Source organism: Sinocyclocheilus rhinocerous, unplaced genomic scaffold (genome assembly GCF_001515625.1).
Source record: "Sinocyclocheilus rhinocerous isolate Xijiao unplaced genomic scaffold, SAMN03320098_v1.1 scaffold564, whole genome shotgun sequence".
NCBI classification, from domain to species: Eukaryota; Metazoa; Chordata; class Actinopteri; order Cypriniformes; family Cyprinidae; genus Sinocyclocheilus; species Sinocyclocheilus rhinocerous.
In genome coordinates this window covers 2,394,224-2,414,783 of record NW_015645070.1, presented here as the reverse complement: position 1 = coordinate 2,414,783, position 20,560 = coordinate 2,394,224, and the positions used below count along the sequence as shown (strand labels likewise).

The window sequence follows — 20,560 nt, the reverse complement described above, 5'->3', positions numbered from 1 at the left end:
GAGCTAATGAAACTAAATTTTTGATGCTATGAATGTCTATATAAATCACCAATTTTCTTGGTGATTTTTTGTTATTGAAACACACTTGGCAAATGTTCTTTTCCCACTCCAGTAGACAGGAACCGTAATCACTTGGCTACAAATAGCGCCCCAGAAGCTCTACCATGATGACCATTGAGTGAAGCAAATGTGCAGTATTTTCAGGGTTGATGCCCCAAACATGATGGGATGGAAGGCAAAATCTCTGTAACACGTCGTTTGGCCCATGACAATGACTACAACTTGGGTTTTTAAACATGTAGTAGTTTATTCCCTTATAAATAGCACTGAACTCAACATACGACATCCATTACAAAATAAGCACAGACTGCTTTCATGTGAGTGTCAGAGAGAGAAACGGTATTTACAGTGAGAAGATGGCAAAATGGTGAACTGTCAGAACTAATACTGTGATTTTCTAACGCAGGCACAAGCAACACAGTCAGACCGAATCTTTTCAGTCTGATTCTCCACACCGTCTGACCATGGGCCTGAGCTGTAGGTGCAGGATGTTGCTGTGGTGGGTGATTGTGGCGATATGTTCCTGTTGTAGCGTTGAACAGTCCCGTGTCTCTTTCTCTCTCTGACTGTACGCTCCACTGTCACTGTCCACAGTGCGTCTGCATGAACTGTGTGGGGTCAGTTTTGTTTCTTGTCCTGCTCGGGATGTTGGTCAGTCTGGTGTCCAGGGAAGGCGTGATTATACAACTGCCTGTGGTTTGCTGCTACACTGTACAGCTTATACAGAGCCTGAGCGAGATGGACAGGAAGATACAACATGTTAATGTGAGATGTCTCTTCATATTTGTAAGATGTTGTGAAATTGTTTATGTCTAAATAGGTAAGTGTGTTCAGGTGTGTGTGCAGGTAAACACCCCTTACCTCATTTGTGCTTCCCTAAAACAAAGAAATGAGGAATATAGTTAACCAATCTGTAGTAAAATGTGACCTGATCTATCCATCTATCTATCTATCTATCTATCTATCTATCTACAGATTTTACAGTTTTATTTTTATCTATATTTTGAAGAGTTTTGCACAGAGTGCAGAGGGGTTTGTTCATGTATTATTCGCCTGATTTATATAACATTTTAAGTGAACATTTTAATCCACAAAAACATGGTGATCAAAAGATATATATATATATATATATATACATTCAATAATTTTTATATTAATTTACTTTGAAAAAATATATTTTAGTTTATTATTTATTATTATTATTATTATGTGTATATACACTACCATTGAAAAGTTTGGAGTCGTTAAGTTTTTTATTGAAGAAATGAATACTTTTACTTTGCAATGACGCATTGAAATTAAAAAGTGACAGTAAATATATTTAAATACAGTAAATACAAAATATTCATATATATATATATACACACATACATTGTTTAGGGTTACTTGCATGTAATTATGCATAATTAATTGTTATTATAATAGCAGGTACATGTAACGTGTAACAAGGACACCTTAAAATAAAGGGTTACCAAAAAATATTAAGCAGCACAATTGATTTCAATATTGATATTAATATCAAATTTTTCTTAAGCAACAAATGATTATTGAAGGATCATGTGACACTTAAGACTGGAGTAATGGCTGCTGAACATTAAAAACATTTATATAAATAAACTATATCTAAATGCGTACTTTAAAGTACAGTAAGTCTTTATTTCCTCTTAAATGTTGTGTTTTACCTGATCCCACAGCGCCCCGGCCACCTGGTCAATGACGGCGCCCAGTTCTCTGTATTCTCCTGAGTAGCGGATGTACGCCCAGGTGCACAGAGTGATGAGCGCGAAGCCCAGCACCATGTTGCAGATGCTTGCGATGATGTCAATACCCACGAAGCCCGTGATCCCTGCGGCCACATACATCACAAAGATCACCACGAACAGCGTTGCGGGTGTTCGTGCCGCGTGGAAGATGTTCTTGGAGTCGTTGTGTTTGATGTACTGCACAAACAGCTCATCGATCTCCGCCTCCAGCTGTAGCAGGTATCGCCGGCTGAACTCCTCCCCACCCATTTTCTTCACACTTCGAAACAACGTCAACGCCTCCTCGCGGATGCCCAAGTGACGCGTCTGCAGCTCGCTCGGGGCGAGGAAAGGCCGATCTCCTCCGCTCACCTAAGGCGTAAGACACATTTGATGAAGAGGAGTGACACAAAATACGACGAGAAAGCAGCTGTTAGTATTACACTCACCTCCTCCATCTTCCTGTTGTATAGATCTTTAGCTGCAGCCACTGCAGCCAGATTATTTGCTTCTGCTGTGGCCTGTGGACACAAACACACCCTAACACTGTCATACTGTATGATGCTAATAGCTCTTAGGTGTATTTACTGTATGTCAGGCTGTGGATGTGGAGTGTGTTTGTTAAGAGGTCATACCTGTAACATGGATTTTGGATGTGGCAGCTCCTCTCCCTGGTAAATCTTGATATATGCCTAAAATCATAAACAGCTGCTCCGTTTACTCAAGGCATACCACATATCAAATTAACAATTGTAAACTGCATAAAAAATTAGGGATGCATGATTGGTACCATATTGGTTGCTGGCAGTAGATTTTGTAATATCAGTTGATATTAGATTTATAATTCTGCATTATAATTTCCTCTAACAATGTTAAATGTAATCTTTAGGAAATTAATTTACTTCAAATTTAAAATGCTACTTTACAAAATAGCATTTTATTATGGTATATTCTATATAAACCATTTGCAGTCTGTAAGATTTTAGAAATATTTTGGAAAGAAGTCTCTTCTGCTCACCAAGGCTGCATTTATTTGATCAAAAATAAAACCAGTAAAACTGTGAAATATTATTACAATTTAAAATAACTGTTTCTATTTGATTATATTTTAAAATGTCATTTATTCCTGTGATGGCAAAGCTGAATTTTAAGCAGCCATTACTCCAGTCTTCAGTGTCACATGTTTTGTTTTTCAGGATTATTTGATTAATAGAAAGTTAAAAAGAACAGCATTTATTTTATCGAATTTTTTTGTAACAATGTAAAAGTCTAATGCATTCTTGCTGAATAAAAGTATAAATAAATATGTAAATAAGTAGTATATATAAATAAAATGTAAATACATATATATATATATATCAATTAAAAATTATTTATACTTTTATATATACAATTCTTATACTGTCCCGCTATTTATGAAAATAACGTCAGCAGATGGATTTTTTTTTTATTTAAAAAAAATTGCATTCTTAATAAAATGCCTGTAGGCGAATTCCCATTTCATTCCTAGTAGTAGCTAATGCACCTCTAACAATACTATTACCTTGAAGTACTCCAGAAGTCCACGGCAGGTGATTTTGCTTCCATTTATCTCTTTCACGTCCAGGTTTTTGGGGCGTAATAACCACGGGACAAGCACTTGCAGATTATTGATAAAATCTTGATCGATCTCTGAAACACATGATTGGAAACAGGTGTTTTTGTACTTCACAGTATAAGGACGCCAACATAGCTTCCACATATTTGAGCTCAGCTATCTACTGATTAGCGTGCATCTGTAGACATACCCTTCAATCTGCCGTCAAAGTGTGGGTTTGTGGCCACCTTGAGTCCCGGGTGTGGCATGAGGAAACAGGAGATGTTGGTGAAGCAGGAATGGATGTGTTTCCTCACGTTCTGCAGCTCCTCATGTTGATTCTCTGAGATCTACATATAAACACACGTTGTGGTGGTTATGATTTCAGTTTTTTAATATGTTAGCCCTTCCATATTGCCATATATTAACCTCCTGACCTTTAATCTTTTCTCCAGAAATTTCATTCCTCCTTCCTGTCCATAGGGAAATTCATATGGAAAGCTCCAGTCCCGCACCAGAAAGATCATTGACTTGTGTAAAAACACATACCAGATGAGTACTGATGTTAATTTATAGTAGCATTTCATAATGACAGGTTCATGAAGAACAGTCTGTTTCAGAATGAAACTACAAAAAGGCTGTCAGCAGAAACATTAAAATACAGTAAATACCTGAAATGGTTTAAGGAATGTTTCTTCCATGGCCAGTCTGCCATATTCAGTGAAAAGCTATAAATGTCAACAAAAACAAAAGCAGTTTTTTTTTAACACGAATAAAAAAATTTATACTTATTAATTTTTACTGTTTCACTGTACAAAAACAAAAAACTGCACTCTAAATAAATGCCCTTTCAAAATATTTATTTCATACCAGTGGCTTTTCTGATTAACATTAAAAAAATATGGCTTACAGGCTTGTCAGGTTTATCTAATTTCAAGCATAAATTGAAATTACCATATTGTATTTATGTATTTTTAGTGTTTTATTTGCTTTTATTATCTTCTTGCAATTACACAGCACGTTTTGGTATACTCTGTGTTTTTATAGTGTTTTATAAATAAATATTTAATTAATTTGAATCTAATTAAACTCTGATAACAACTACAGTTCAACAGCATTGCTAGTGGTAAAATGAGTGTCTCTATACCTGCAGATGCTGAAGATCATCTTCCTGAACATTCTGAGATATGTTATACACCTTGAAAAAGAAAAGATGACATCAAGGTTCCACTGAATTTCATTGAAAATATGATGAATAGACATGTTTTTTGGGGGGGTAGTTGTGGACTACCTGCATAGAGCTGATCATGGTACTGAGGGCAAATACAGTGGCTGAGTCACGGAGAGTGGACTGGCTGTCAAAGGTCCCCTGTGTGTCCATTAGCAGCACTGCCACCTACAGGAAAAACAGCACAATGCATGTCTACACACTAATGGTCCGCTGGTGTTTAGTGGAGCTTTGTTGCATTTTCACATACAGGGCTGAGTTACTCTGCTTACACAAATATATTAGAATATAGTTTCACTCAAGTCATGAGAATGAGTATACACTATTGTTCAGAGTCAGAATGTTTACTATTATTCAACAAGGATCCATGTATTTTATTAAAAGTGACAGTAAAATAATTTATAATGTAATAAAAGATTTATAAGTCAATAATTGCTGTTCTTTTGAACTTTCTATTCATCATAGAATCCTGAAAAAAATTATTATAGTTTGTACAAAAATATTTAATGTTTTTAGTATTGATAATAATAATAAATGTTTCTTGAGCAGCAAATCAGCATATTAGAATGATTTCTGAAGGATCATGTAACGCTAAAGACTGGAGTAATGGCTGCTGAAAATTAAGTTTTGCCATCACATATTTTAAAATATTACATTTAAAAATATATATTAAAATAGAAAACACTTATTTTTAATTGTAAGTCACTTTATTTATTATTATTTTTCATATTTTGATTAAATAAATGCAGCCATGTTGACCATCTTTCCTTGGTGAGACTTCTTTCAAAAACATACAAACTTACGAACAGTAGTGTACTGTAGGTAGGTATTTTTAGGTAGGTTTGGTTCTTACCTTGCTACCATCTGGTTTGTCCACCAGGAAGACTTCACTCCAGATCTGAATGCCAGTGGTCTCCCGCTCTGAGCCTCCTCTCCATGAGAATCCCATCAGCGGTTCATCGGCGTCCCCCAGCCACTTATCACTGGCCTGAATGCAGACACACATATTACAGATTACACAAACTTCAAAAAGAAGATGATTGTGATTTGGAACTAGTCTGAGAGCAATTGTACATGTTTTTCTACTTTAGACTATGAATTAAAGCCAATCACACCTGGCTGTACATGTAACGCAGCATGAAGTCCATGAGGAAGGATTTGCCCTTGCGGAAGGCTCCTGCCACAGAGATGGCCACCACCTCTCTGTCTCTGACCTCTTCAGCCAGCAGGATCTTACTGAGCGCTGCCTCGTCCAGCTCAAACGTGTGGTCATCTTTCACCACCAGCACCTGCACCGGACGCGCCCGTCCGTCTGTCTCCTCCTCCTCTGAGCTCCAGTCATACACGTTCTTATCCACGAAAGATCCTGAGCACAACCACATTTAAATATGTTAGTCCTGCTATTGCAGCGACTGTCAAAATGGTAACTGGTAACCATAGACATCCGGCAATGTAAGCAAACCGCAACCGACAGAGACGTCATGTACTGTTAATGCTCTTAAAGCTGCTGCTTTTCAATGCAGTGCTCTATATGGATTATAATTTATGGGTTGTACTGATACCTCTATATCAAATTACTAAAAAAAAAAGTGAAAGTCTGTTTGTTAGTACACTGTGTGGTGCAGTGTTATTTTAGTATTAGTTTTTATATAATATTTTATATTAATATTTCAAATTTGCTTTTCTTTTTATATTTTTTTCATACAAATATTTTCATTTTAATATTAATTTAATTTTGGTCATTTTAATATGTGCCTTTGTCATTTTATTATTATTATTATTACATATTACTATTTAGGTTTAATTCATGTTTATTTAAATTTTAGTTTTACTTCCAATTCGGTTTTTATTTTACAATTAGTAATTTTAGTGCTTCAACTTAATATGTTTGACCTGACTTACATTTTATATACATATATACAGTATATATATATAATTTCAGCTTTTTAAATTAACAAATAAAAAAAAAACATTAAAAAAACAAATTTAATTAACATGTTTTTAATAGTTAGGTTTAGTTAACAGTAATAATTCTGCTGGGGTGTGTGTGTGAATTAATGGAGCATTATTCCACATTATGCTTTAGATAATCATCTATTTGATATCAAATTAGGCCTAAATCGAAATCAGAGACGAGTGATCATAAGACAAATGTTATGGAAGAGCATTTCAGTTGCAATGACTCAACATAAAAAAATATTTATTTTCTCAATCTAACATTCTCCTGGGGCAAATTGTGGAGTCATGGTTTAGTAAAGCTTAATGCAGCAGACAGTCCTAATGGAGCTTTAGTGATGATCTTGGCCTTTGTCATCAAGGCTAGTGTGATGTGGCTCATAGAGATGTTTTATTGGTTAAAGGGTTAGCTCACCCAAAAATTAAAATTCTGTCATTAATTACTCACCTTCATGTCGTTTCAAACCCGTGAGACCTTCGTTCATCTTTGGAACACAAATTCAGATATTTTTGATGGAATCTGAGAGCTGTCTGACCCTGCATAGACAGCAACGCAACTGAAATGTTCCCAAGTCCAGAAACGTAGCAAGGAGATCTGTAAAATAATCCATGTGACATCAGTGGTTCAACCGCAATTATATTCTTTATTCATATTATATTCTTTATTCAACAATTCGTCTCCTCCACATCACCCTGGTGCCATTTTGGAGAATATCCACTGACCGTAAACAACGTATGCTGTTCTGTGTTAGCTGCGTCACACCGGATCTGTTTCCTACGTTGTTGTGATTTGATGTGAACGAAAACCGCGTATCTGTGTGACGCAGCTGACACAGAACAGCATACGTTGTTTACGTCCAGCGGATATTCTCCAAAATGGCACCAAGGTGATGCGGAGGAGACGAATTGTTGAATAAAGTCGTTTTTTTTTCTTCTTTTGCGCACAAAGAGTATTCTCGTAGCTTCGTATAACTGCGGTTGAACCACTGATGTCACATGGATTATTTTACCGATCTCCTTGCTACGTTTCTGGACTTTCTGGACAGCTCTCAGATTCCATCAAAAATATCTGAATTTGTGTTTCGAAGATGAATGAAGGTCTTACGGGTTTGAAACGACACGAGGGTGAGTAATTAATGACAGAATTTTCATTTTTGGGTGAACTAACCCTTTAAGAGGTCCTGAAGTACATCTCAGACCTAATGTAACAACAAAACTGGTTGTCAAGCATTATACCAGCTGCTACCCTAATGGTTAATGTGTTTTTAAGCATTATATGAGTATGTGAACTAGTAAAACAGCAGGTTGCTCTGGAGGACCTGCCCTCTAATTAATGCATTTGTCAAGCATTTCTTAAATGCAACTGAACAGTAATGGATATTGATAAAGGATATAGGGCTAAAAGGACCTTAGTGGGCCCAAGTCAAATTATAAGGATGTGATGAAGCTGTTCACAGCATTGTGTTTACACTTCTGCCATTGGTTAGCACCAAAGCGATACCAATACTGTCCCAACACTGTAAATTATTTACATTCAAATTAGCTTGTAGAGCTCTCTTGTTCTCTCTCTCTTGCTCTCTATCATGTCATATTCACCTGGTCAGGCCTGGTTAGAGCAGCAAGCATTCCATAAGGCTACCATGTATATTATATAAACCAGCATCTCCATACAGGCCTGTAGCAGATGTACAGAGCTCTGCTTATGTGGGCCACTGGCATCAATGCACATCACTTCACACACAGTCAAATCACTTCTGATTTTAACCACTGCAATGTAGAACAACAGTGACGTGTGATCTAATAAATTAGCCTGAAACATCAGTATCAATAACACAAGGAAGTAGTATTAAAAATAAAGCATATTATTGACTGGGATGTGTAAGAAATGGGTGGGTGCATTATACAAACGAGCACGAATTTGTGTTCCCACAGACATCACAATACTGCAAATATCACATTGCTTTTCAATATAGATGTTACAGCAGTAAAAAAAAAAGAGCTGTCATCACGAACACACGCACAGATACAGGGCGGAACAGGGCTGTGGTCCGGACAAAATCAGCTGATTTGGACAGGGGAAGAGCATTGTTTTTGTTTGTGTTTAGTTGTGTGTGTTCCTGAACATACAGACAGAGTGTCTATGTAGCAGCATCCTCATAATTTACAGAATCGCACAATAACCCGTCTCATAGGCTGTCTCACGTTGTATTAAAAATGGACTTACCCCAGCTGTCTCTGTCCTTTTTGTCTCGTGCCATGTCTCACAGGGTGTTTTGTTCAGTATTCTGGTCGGTTCGGTTCTAAACAGCGATCATGAGACGAATGCGATGCTGGAAATCAGCTGCCAGTGATGGAGGCTCATTCTCATCGGACACAATTGTGCAGCGCACCATTGGACCGCCTAGTGGCGCTGTGGGACGCTCGGCTGGTAAACATCTATAATAATGTAATAACTTAACTGTAATGGGCGGGGCTTAGAGACCCTGACGCTGTCTCTAATTGGCCAGGAACGGTTGGTCTAAATTATAGCTCTCATATTATTTCAATTCAGTATTTTTGCTGATATCAGTGCGTCATTATTTAGGATTATATCTAGACCTGTCAGCACTGAAATCCCTTAGAATAATAGATTTAACAATATTTGCCGTTTACACATAAAAAAATACACTTTTTATATTTATAACACTACTTTATTATTAATTTACTGTACAGTCTCTTCTCTTTATTGTATCTCTCTGTCCTCACTCTGACGGCGAATTTGCAAATAACTGTAAAACATGACGTTCACCCAATAATCATTAGAAATTGTAATATTCATAAGCCTCGCTAGGTGGATCTGAGAATATCCGTTAGATGGCGCTACGCGTACACTAAAAAGAAAATAAAGAAAAAATAAAAATAAAAATAAAGAAGAGTTCAAGAATGAAAGACCATAATAAGCCGTCTTTTACTGAAAGACATGTTTTGTCTAGTTTGTTTAGATTTCATGCACTATAAATCATAAGCAATAGTTATGACATCATTTAAAACAAGAAAAAGAAATCTTACAAATGAAGACACCAAATATAAATAACACCAGTTAATTGTTTTATATATTGTTTTAATTATTTATTTTTCACTATAACTATTGACTGTAACCATTGTCTCACCAGCTAGCCTACTACTATGTCCTTAATGGTACCATGCTCAAATAATGCACAGTGAAATTAACAGTGAGTGAATTAAAGTGAAAGAGATATTGTGTAATGCTTTAACATTTTGTTTGCTTTTATATAGTATGTTTGCTTTTCTCTCTCTCTCTCTCTCTCTCTCTCTCTCTGTGTGTGTGTGTGTGTGTCTGTGCGTGCGCGGTTTTGAGTGTGTGTCTGTCTGTGTGTGAGGTCTAGTGATCTGGCTTCAGTTGAAGTTAGTTTGCTCTTCTCTCTGTTCCTGTTTGGATGGTTATTTCGACGCAAAATGAACTTCGGATGAACAGTTAGGAAAACTTTAAATCTTCATGAGTTCCAAGGACAACGATTAATCGCTCAAATGGTGAAGTTTACATCAAAGTTTCTGAGTTGAAGTGATTTCTTTGGCGTTGTAGTTTGACGCTGTTTATAGCATTAGCATTAACTTTAGCTTCAGTTGAACTTTAACGTTACTGTCACTTAGAGCGAAAGGCTCTTAAAACGCTCACCAGCTAAATGCAACTATATAACTGTAAAATCTGGATTATGCTTTATGAACATATTTGTATGTTTATATTTGGTCTTTAAAAATGAAGTTTCAAGCTGAAGTGATTATGTGAGATTAGTTAGCAGAAGTTAGCTGAGTTAGCTTCATACGCGGAGATTCAGACAAAAAAATTTAATTACTGAAACATAAAAAAAAGTTAAACTGTCTTTCTCACCATGAGGGGGAACTTTTAAAACAAACCACCTGTTTTGGACAGTTAACACTTCCTGACACCCGTCAATAATTTTGACGTGTCCAAATAACTTAATGTACTGCTTAAAATCTCCTATATTGTATTTAAAAATAAATACTTTTAAAATGTATAAACATCTGCACCAATTACGCTATTAAAAGCAGGTATAGTTTGCTAACAGATGTTTTTGTTGTCTTTATAAAAAGGCTTAAAGTTATAATCTATCTATCTATCTATCTATCTATCTATCTATCTATCTATCTCTGTCTGTCTGTCTAACGGTTTACGTATCTATCTATCTATCTATCTTATAGGGCTGGACAATATGGCCAAAATTGATATCACGATATATTTCTTAATTTCGGTCGATACGATATAATTCCGATATCGATATGAACATTCTTTATCTGAAATAGAAATCTTTTGTAACATTATAAATGCCTTCACTTTTTCATTATAAAGAAACTGGTAATGTATATCGAAATATCGGAAATGTGTTTAAAAATCATATCACCGTTATTGAAAAAAATTATATCGCGATACATATTGATATTGAATTATTGTCCAGCCCTACTATCTTATCTATCTGTCTATTTTGTCTGTGTCTGTCTGTCTGTCTAAGCTTAGGTGTGCTGTTATTAATCTCATGTTGTTCTGGTTTCTGTTATTTTTCAGGGGGATGTGGACTGCAGGTCTGTTGTAAAACTGAATCTGGGTCATTAAAGTAGTAAATCCTCCAGTCCGACAGCATGGATCTGCTGGGCCGGTCCGGAGGGGAGATTCAGCGCAGAAACCCGCAGCACGACTTTGAGCTGATCCAGAGAGTTGGCAGCGGGACCTATGGAGATGTGTATAAGGTACTGGACCCATTATACCTGGGATTCAAGAGACAACTCTATTATATAGCAAACAGTAATATATGTATGTATGTATATACATACATCTATGTGTGCAGTTGATATTTGGCTTCAATTTAAGCCAGTAACAGTTTGTTAATATGATTATGTGGTTGTAGTGTTTCCGTGTTGGGTCAGAATTTTTACCTGGAGTCATCAGTCTTAGGCACTTCGGTTGCCATTTGATACGGAGAGGGCTACTGATATGAGCAGTAGCAAGAAAAAATAATAATGTATTTATTTAGTTATTAATATTGTTATTTTTTAGCTGTTTAGGAAGCCAAAAGCTTTTAAAGTGTGGCAAAGTCATATTCATGAAATGTTTGGCTTTTGCACTGTCACTGCACACGTGGAATATTTCCTGCATAGATTAAAGCTCTGAATCTAAAGAGACTCATTCCTGACCCTGTGTTATCCCGGCATGTGTTCATTTACTGCCTTTCCAAATCCCTCAAGAGAAAAAGGCCATATAAGGTCAGAAAATGTTTCAGTAGCAGCTCCTGAGAAAAATAACTTTTCAGTGTATTAATGTCATATGTGGTTGGTTGTTTCCGTGAAAAGAACCGTTTGGTTTGAACTTTATTATGTAAATAGACCTAGCGAACACTCTTGTGAGGTTTTATATAGTGTCTTTTATGGTTAAAAAAAAAACTAATAGAAACCATTAGGAAATGAAATATTAGGTGATGCAGTTAGTGGCAAGCATCACTATTATTATTATTGTTATTCATACTCATACTTGATTAATAGATTTGAACAAACGAATAATCCTTAATATTAAAGTTCAGCATATATCTTGTCCAGCACCGTTTTGATAAATGAAGTTAACCAACTAACATTATACATACTCTTTTGGTTTCTGTACGCAATATTAAAAAAATGTACAAATGCAATAAAAATATTGGTATCGGTACTCGGTATCGGCAAGTACCAAAAATAAAAGTATCGGTATCGGGCGAGTACTGGAAAAAGTGGTATCGGTGCATCCCTAGTTTGTGCTATAGTCATATTCATATATGAAACCTCAAATCGTGCTTGAGATAATGTGTGTGTGATCCTACATATGATTTTTCACCTGACGGATGACCCAAATCACCAAGAACATCTTAGCAACCGCATAGAAATACCCTAGCAACCACTCACTACTCACATGTTTTTTACACATGCACACACAACTCTTCAGAAAATGTTAAAATCTATTCTGTGGTTTATTCTGGCTAAAAACTGAATTAATCTTCGGGAGTTTTGCTCATAAGTGTTTGCTGAGAAATGCAGTAGAAATAAATATTTGAAAATGAAAAGGGCATGTGGGGTCTGTGAGTTCTCATTCTGAATTATGCTCAAGAGATTCAATAAAAAAAATCATATACTTGATCTCATGGAAACTTTGATCAAAGATTTATTAACTTGCATTTGGCTGAGTCTGAGTGCGACATGAGTGTTTAATTTGTTTATTTGGAGACTAAACACACACATTGTCCCCCAGGAATTTGGATGTAGCCGGCGGTCTGGAAGTGCTTGGAAATCTGGTGAATGTTGTAGTTTCCATTCATTCAGCAGAGTGCAGTAGTGAGTGTGTGTGTGTGTGTGTGTGTGTGTGTGTGTGCAGGTCTGCGTATTACATTCACTGCTTCTGTTATTGTTCACTGGACACACTTCCTGGCTGGGTGTGGCTGCTGGTTATGTGGATGATCTGAGGGTTCAGCATTGATCCGTCCGATTACATTAGGATCCTAAGGTTATTGTTTACTGTAAGGCTGGATGCTAACCTAAAACCATTATATCTCAATTATAACTGTTTTTACTATATTTAGGATTTGTATTATATCTAATAAATCATTATGTGTTTGTTTTTAAACAACTTAACATTTTTATGTTTTTTAAACAGCTGAGCCAAATCAGCTAATTTTACTCTAAATGTTAAAATGTAGTAAATAAAAAATGCAGTAAAAATACCAAAGACATGTTTTCTACACTACTTTTTGCTTATTTAGGAAAATTTATTTGCACCAATATTGTTTAAATTTTAATAATATATTAAATTGTTAAAGACTCTTTTTCATTTGACTGTTTTTCTTTTATTCAAATTTAACGTAACCACAGAAACATAGAATTTGGGGAAAAACAAAACAGAATTTAGAGAAAAATATAACATTTCAAAGAGCCCTAAATAGAACAATAAACAGCAATTTTTACAGCAGCAAGCATTTTTTTTAATGATGAAAAATTGTATCTTTGAATTAATTTATCGAAAAAGAAAGTTTAAAGCAGCAAAACCATTGCAGATATATTGTGAATATTCAGTATATTGCTCAGCCACAGATCAAATTGGGCTGGTTTACTGGTCTCAATCTAGTTTAAGAATTGTATTCTAAAGCATAATGGGTTACAGAATATAGTTTAAAATTGTATTAAGATTAGTTAACTGTATTCATAAGGATATAGGGCTATGGTCAGCATAATCTCGCCTGCTTGGTAATAAAATGTAGTTACCTGGTTCAGATAACTGATAGCTTTCATGGTGCTGCTACTGTGTGTTTTACCATACAGTAAAGATAGTACAAAGCAGTCATACCGATTTACTTTGTTGTGTGTTATCGATGGATGGCAGCCCTCTACGAACACCTTGGCAATTGAATCGCTAGCCTCCAACTCATACACTGGCGAGTAAAATCTGAGAATTTATTAGCAATTGGCTAATATTAGACATCATTTAGTCGCCAGAGTGAAGATTTAGTCGCATATGCGAGTGATTTACTCACAATGTAGAGGGTTGGATGGCATTAACTGAATTGGTGGTACATGTGGTGTGCTGTGTTTTTCTCACTGAGGCTCAGGCCACATGTAACTTCCTTCCAAACACTTGTTTTTCTAACTCAGATGTGGATGTGTCTTGCAACTCATGTTGTCTCACACATTCACACACAATCATACTGGCCTGTTTATCTGGCTCAGTCTTATGATAAACACTTTTTATGAACTGCTAAATAACACCTGCAGGTTATATGGCAAGCTGCAGAGTTCACAAAGTCACAGAAATCCTGAGAATGTCTGGGAAATGCATAAAATCTTATAAATGTCATAGATGTTTGTATGGTGAATTTGAAATTTCTCTTTGTGAGTCTATGTAAAGTTAATTAAAAAATCCATATCCATTAATAATAAAACATTCATGGAAATGGCAAGAAAATTCACTAGCAAAAAAAGTGTGCAAACCTTCAAGCTAGTTGTCTAAAATAGAGGTATTAAATAGACATTTCATCCAGGACAGCCCACAAGACTCTTTTCTGTGTGTGCTTATGTGTTTTAATGGCTGTCGTCCTACTTCCATTTGGAAACGATGAGACTGTTTCCATCAGAGACACGGCTCTCACTTACACGCTCACATTCCAGTGTTTTGATCGGAAACTATTCTCGCTCTCTCCTTTTTAAATCACTCTTCCCTCCTTGTGTTTGTATTCTGCAGGCTCGTAACATCTCTACTGGAGAGCTTGCAGCAGTGAAGATCATCAAACTTGAGCCCGGTGAGTATGAAGCCATTCTGTTGAGCTTGAGGAGGTGTGGTGTAAAGTCTGTGGTGTAGCTCATTTGACACATCCTGTTTTGTTTTCACCAGTGGAGAATGAAAGGAGAAATTAATTGTTTGTTTAGGTTGATGTACATGAATGTGAAGAGTTATGCAGGGTTTTTCCTTGCTTGGAAATGGTCTTTGGTTGTAGCTCACACACATGTCCAGTTGCAGTTTGTTCATAATTAATTAGGGATGCACCGAAATGAAAATTCTTGGCCGAAGCCGAAGCCGAACAAAATGAAACACTGGGCCGAATACCGAACACAGTTTTTCACATTTTCCCCCCATTTAGGCCTATTTTGCCTTTTTTTTTTCACCATTGCATAAATTAAATAGCCAAAATGTGCTTTTTACTGTTTTGTCCTGCTTTTCAAAAAAAAAAAATCTATTACAAAACAACAATTAAAAAAATATTTACTTAACACTGAACATTTTTTTAACATTCTATCAGACATTAGCCTATACCAACAAAGCACAATTTAACTTAAAATTAATAAGTTAGTAAAATAATATTTTTTGGCCATTTTTGAGACTTGAATCAGGCATGTATTTTTTACTGTACAAATAAAGGCAGCCTTGCTGAGCAGAAGATAATTCTTTTAAAACATTAGAATATATTACAGATCCCAATTTGATCTGATTGATTTATAATAAATGTATTAATAGAGCTGTTGTAGGTCAAACGTATTTATTCTGTTTTATGTCTATGGTTTTATAAAAAAAAAATACCACAGAAAAAAACAACTAGACTAATATAAATTTCAAACATTAAGTTGTTAAAGACAAGTAAACAAATTACGCAAACAGTGTGCAAGTTCTTTCCCTTCCTGCACTTAAATAGTTTAAAATCACATTAAAATGCGAACGGGGGAATCGTTGAGCGGAATTGAAATGCACATGTCTTATCGAATACCCGATTGTTGGAAATTTGGAACCGGTTCTCGATACCCAACCCTAATTCTGCAGTTTACTTACTATTCGTTTGAGGTTATTTCGCGATTTCAATCATCATACAGTAGCCTAACCTCCAGCATCAGCCACCTCTTCTTCTCATCGGAGACATGTGATGCAGCACTAAATGGTCTCTCGCTGTCGGTGCTTCGTGCTTGTAATGATTTCTGCGTCTTTCTCTGATAGTTTTAAATACTTTCACACTGCCGTCATGTTTGCTGTATTAGTGCATGCCTCTATTTGATCACGTCACGTCATTCTTCGGTACATATTATTCTGACTTTTCGCTTATTCGGCCGAACACCGAAAGAGATTTCTTTGCTATTTTTGGCCGAATAATTTCAGTTGCCGAACATTCGGTGCATCCCTACTGTTTATATAATATTTGGTTACAGCTCAGTACAGCTACACGGCTGATTACTGATGGCCTAAAGAACAAAACTTATCTTAAGCTTAAAGTGCTATTTGTTAAATTTTTGTTTTAGTGCGCAATCTAAGTAATAGTATACATTTTAGCAAAGTACATTACATTGTTGTTTTTTTCAATTAGACTGCACCTTTTTAAATTTAAGTATGTTAAAATGTTAAATGCATAATACTTTTTTGGTACTTTATTATACTATACATTATGTACAATAACATATAACAAATATATTTTAAATATATTATTTATTCATTCATATATACATATATGCATATATATGCACACACTTATAATTCTTAGAGCATTTTTAAGTACAGTATGATTTGCATACTAGACTTGTTTTATCAATGTTTTTTTGGGTCATCTGTTAGCTTTACCTGGCCTCACTGTCATATCAGATGACATATCAGACTGAAACACAAGCTGTGGCTAATAGGTTTGTTATCAAGTGCATGTTTTATGGGGTATTGACTTAGCTCAATGATTAGTCAATGAAGAAAATCCCTGCTAGCAGAGGGAATTTGTGTAAAGACCCGTCACCCTTAAAGTACTACAGTCATTGATAGTTTTGTTTGACTCTTCATGCTGAACAGCACGTATTCCGTTGGCCATAAATTCATATTTGAAATGACCCTTTTAATTATTAGTGAACCGTGTGACCCTGTAGAGGAAACGACAACGTGAAATACAGAGCAAATAATTAACTAAGTGTGTACACACCCAGATATCTGTTTGGCGATTTCAATCATCATACAGTAGCCTAACCTCCAGCATCAGCCACCTCTTCTTCTCATCGGAGACATGTGATGCAGCACTAAATGGTCTCTCGCGGTCGGTGCTTCGTGCTTGTAATGATTTCTGCGTCTTTCTCTGATAGTTTTAAATACTTTCACACTGCCTTCATGTTTGCTGCATTAGTGCATGCCTCTATTTGATCGCGTCATGTCATTCTTCGGTACATATTATTCAGCCTTTTCGCTTAACCGAATAATTTCGGTTGCCAAACATTCGGTGCATTCCTATAATTAATATAATGTATTTGCAAATTATAGCGTTTAAAGTTGGAACTCCTTGAATTATGGACAAAACTGTCAGTTTTCCCCCTTGTGTAAAAGCTGTTCCGTTCTCATGCTCTCATGGCTTTGTTTGACTTCAAGTATCCCAAGAGATGACTTAAATCATTAAGAGCCAGATCAAAAGAAACAAACATTGTCATTGGAAGCACTTAGTAAAGTGGTCTAACCTTTAAGGTCAGAATATTTTAATTCAGTCATATATATTGGGTGCTTATGTTAAAATGTATTTATTAATATAGGATGATCAGCTATAAAGCTGCACAATTAATCGAAATAAAACCGAAATAACGATATGGCTTTGTGTGATTATCAGATTGCAGAGGTTATATGTAAATATATGCGCTGCATTCTTTAGAGTGAAGTGCGGCACTATGTTCATTTTCATGTGAGCAGCTCATAATCTGGTGTTTTCAGTGTCTCAGAGCGGTTGGATTCACAGTAATTGCTGCTCCACACAAATTAATCTCTGCATGTGCTTCAGGTTTGGGGTGCTTATAACATGCATTTGGAAATTACAATCATCAATTTTGGCAGTTTTCTGACAAAATAAAAGCTTGATTTAAAAAAAAAAATGAAGACAGACAATTGTATTGTAATTTTACAGTTGTACTATATGATTTATTATTATTGTTATACTGTTTTTCTTGAGTAGTCTTTTTTATTCCATAGTGAAGTTTTACAATAGTAATATTTCTTGTTTAGTTTAATATTTTAATATTTGCTAATAATAATAACCATAATTTATTATGATTAGTCAAATTGTGCCACCCTATTTGTTTGTTCATTTATTTTATTATTTATTTTAAAATCATTTTAAATCACTATCAAATTTAGATTTGTCCCCTAAAAATGTTGTAGTGCTTTACAATGGAAAAGAGATTCTCATAATTGAAAGTTGCAACTTCTCTGAAAAGTGTTTTAGCATAGTAGTTTTGTGCCACACTTTAGTGAATACTTTGATAGTTTTGTGCAACAAACATTTACAGCCAAATAGTTTAATATCTGCTTGTCACTTTATTGAAGGGACTGGTGGACATGACACAGATTTATTATACAGGACCCACTTGATTTTAAAATAATATGCTGACTAGTCGATAATGAAAATGTAGATTTAAACATCTCTAGTATACTCGTACTAGGTAAAAAATAAAAAGTTTCACTTCCCATAGAGCTTCAAAGATGTGCGTTTTTTAGTTGGGAGCACTGTACTGTCAAATAATTGTGTTTTCTCCATACTGCACGAATGAGTTGGGTCACATTTTTGAGACCAGAGGTGTCCAATCCTGCTCCTGGAGGGCCAGCGTCCTGCAGAGTTTAGCTTCAACCAGCTCCCAACACACTTGCCTGCCAGTTTCTAGTCTGTCTGTAGAGGTTAAGGCTAGAAGGGATACAGCTGCAGCTACTGGGCAAGCACACATCAATATAGTGTAATTTTCGTCACGCTGAACAACAATAATTACTGTATTTGCATTATTGTAAGGGGTAGGTTTAGGGTTGGGGTAGGTGTAGATGTTAATAAAACACAATCTAATAGATAGAAAATGTCATTTATTGTTTGTTTCTGGCCATAGCTGTATCCCTTCTAGCCACAACCGTCTGAAGACCTTGATTAGCTGGTTCAGGTGTGTTTAATTAGGATTGGAGCTAAACACTGCAGGGCAGTGGCCCTCCAGGAACAGGTTTGAACACCCCTTTTTGAGACGTTTTAAGTGTTTCGCATCTTGTATAAAACCACAAAACAGGATATGAAGGCACAGTCATATAGGGAGAAAAGTGAATTCACCTACAAATTTGCCTCAACCCCCTGGCATTTTGCTTAGGCGTTTGCTGAAGAAATGTTCAATCTTTGGCATCCCTTATTACTAAACTTAACAATCAGTTCACTATTTTTCCCACAGAGTGACTGGTTTGGATTGAGAAGACTTTGTAGAGAATGAATTACACAAGTATTCTTTCTGATGCTTTCTGATTGCTTGAATTCTAATGTAACAATCTCCAACACATCTGTCCCAATAGAGGCTGATTGACCTTTTATAGTGAACTCAATGACGTGTGTGCATTTGTTTTGTCAGATCACATGATGCTGTTGATTAGTTATCAGATTCCTTCAGTTGGTTGTGTCATTTGCTTTTTCTGTTAGTGATTCAGTGTCTTGTGAAATCAGTCATCTGAGGTTGAGAAGGGAGGCACCAGAGGAACATCTGGACCAAGTGTGCTTGAAAAACAGGCAGAATGTGATATCCACCTGGAAAGCAGGTGTGAGCTCTTGTGTGCGTTTGCCTTTTTAGAAAGCTGACTCATTCTTGTATGTTTGGCAGTCGTCTTTAAAAGCAGCCCATCAGCTGCAGTTTTTGTGTGTATCTGTGTGTGTTTGTGCAGAGTTGCGCGTGACCACCAACGGTATCTCGTGGAGAACTGAAAAGCTGACTGTATTCACAACTTTTGTTGCACTAGCCACACTCTTACCCTGCTGCAGGAAAGAAACTTCGACACAAAACAACTTCGATTGAGCTGAGACACACTTGTTGATGTAGAGAACAGATTTCTTTGTTTGTTCATTGGCTTTTTAACACTCCACCCCCTAGAAACGATCCAATCGGAGCGTAGCAACTGTTTCTAACCAGTGGGACGTCTGTCGAGAGCATTTTTTACTGTGGAATTCTGGGCTCTCATTCCACTGTTGAGAGTGGATGGGTGGTTTTTGTCATAGTTTGGTTTGTGGAAATGTTATATATGAATCCCAATTATAAAATATGCCGAGCATGACTATTTATAATTAAGTCATTAATTGTGAATAAGATTAAATAATGTTTTCCCCTGTGGTGGACTTTTAATTTGGGATTCATTGCTGATACTTTCAGTTCTATATTTATCACAAACAGCTGGCTAATAGGTTTAGATCATGTGTTTCCCAAAGCATTTTGTGGGCTATTCTTGCAGCCTTTCTTTGATCTCTTTTACACAAATTCCAATATATTAGATAGCCAATACACGTTTCTGTCTAAAATCCGATAATGTTTTGAGAGAAAATTTAAAGAGGTCTGATAAGTGACGTTATAGTTGCATATGAATGCCTCAAGATAAGTGAAGCTTCCTCATGTAAGTCATTTATCTAGTTTTAAATTTGTACCCAAATGTTTCACATTGTTACACCAATGGTTAGCCCCCCCCAT

At 35.9% G+C, this 20,560-nt stretch overlaps 2 protein-coding genes across 7 annotated transcripts in view; one reads left to right on the top strand and one right to left on the bottom strand.

Moving 5' to 3' along the window:
- Positions 1-286: 286 nt before the first annotated feature.
- On the bottom strand, positions 287-8,958 carry LOC107705445 (atlastin-1-like). The gene is made up of 14 exons (XM_016508749.1): positions 8,787-8,958; positions 5,722-5,972; positions 5,460-5,594; positions 4,670-4,774; positions 4,526-4,576; positions 4,050-4,106; positions 3,816-3,908; positions 3,590-3,728; positions 3,346-3,473; positions 2,438-2,494; positions 2,252-2,323; positions 1,743-2,174; positions 922-936; positions 287-789 (listed from the first exon to the last, which is right to left on the bottom strand). Exons 1-14 carry the CDS (start codon positions 8,818-8,820, stop codon positions 679-681), a joined length of 1,680 nt encoding a protein of 559 aa, XP_016364235.1. The 5' UTR covers positions 8,821-8,958; the 3' UTR covers positions 287-678.
- A 963-nt stretch (positions 8,959-9,921) lies between these two features.
- The window catches only part of LOC107705444 (mitogen-activated protein kinase kinase kinase kinase 5-like), a 50,187-nt gene continuing 39,548 nt past the window's right edge, over positions 9,922-20,560 (top strand). For 5 of the 6 annotated variants that reach the window (XM_016508748.1, XM_016508747.1, XM_016508746.1 and 2 more), the window contains exons 1-3: positions 9,923-10,093; positions 11,145-11,326; positions 14,832-14,889. In XM_016508748.1, the coding sequence (XP_016364234.1) occupies positions 11,219-11,326; positions 14,832-14,889 (166 nt within the window). In that variant the 5' untranslated portion in view covers positions 9,923-10,093; positions 11,145-11,218. Of the gene's footprint in view, positions 10,094-11,144; positions 11,327-14,831; positions 14,890-20,560 lie in introns of all 6 variants that reach the window. The other variant, XM_016508745.1, reaches the window with a different exon arrangement.

What these genes read in the sequence shown, in the direction of transcription:
- LOC107705445 (XM_016508749.1), bottom strand. Translation starts at nt 8,820, where the DNA reads ATGGCACGAGACAAAAAGGACAGAGACAGCTGGG. An exon ending in ACAAACCAGATGGTAGCAAG is followed by an intron (nt 4,775 to 5,459) that starts GTAAGAACCAAA and finishes TTTTTCCTGTAG; the next exon opens with GTGGCAGTGCTGCTAATGGA. An exon ending in GACTTCTGGAGTACTTCAAG is followed by an intron (nt 2,495 to 3,345) that starts GTAATAGTATTG and finishes TTATGATTTTAG; the next exon opens with GCATATATCAAGATTTACCA.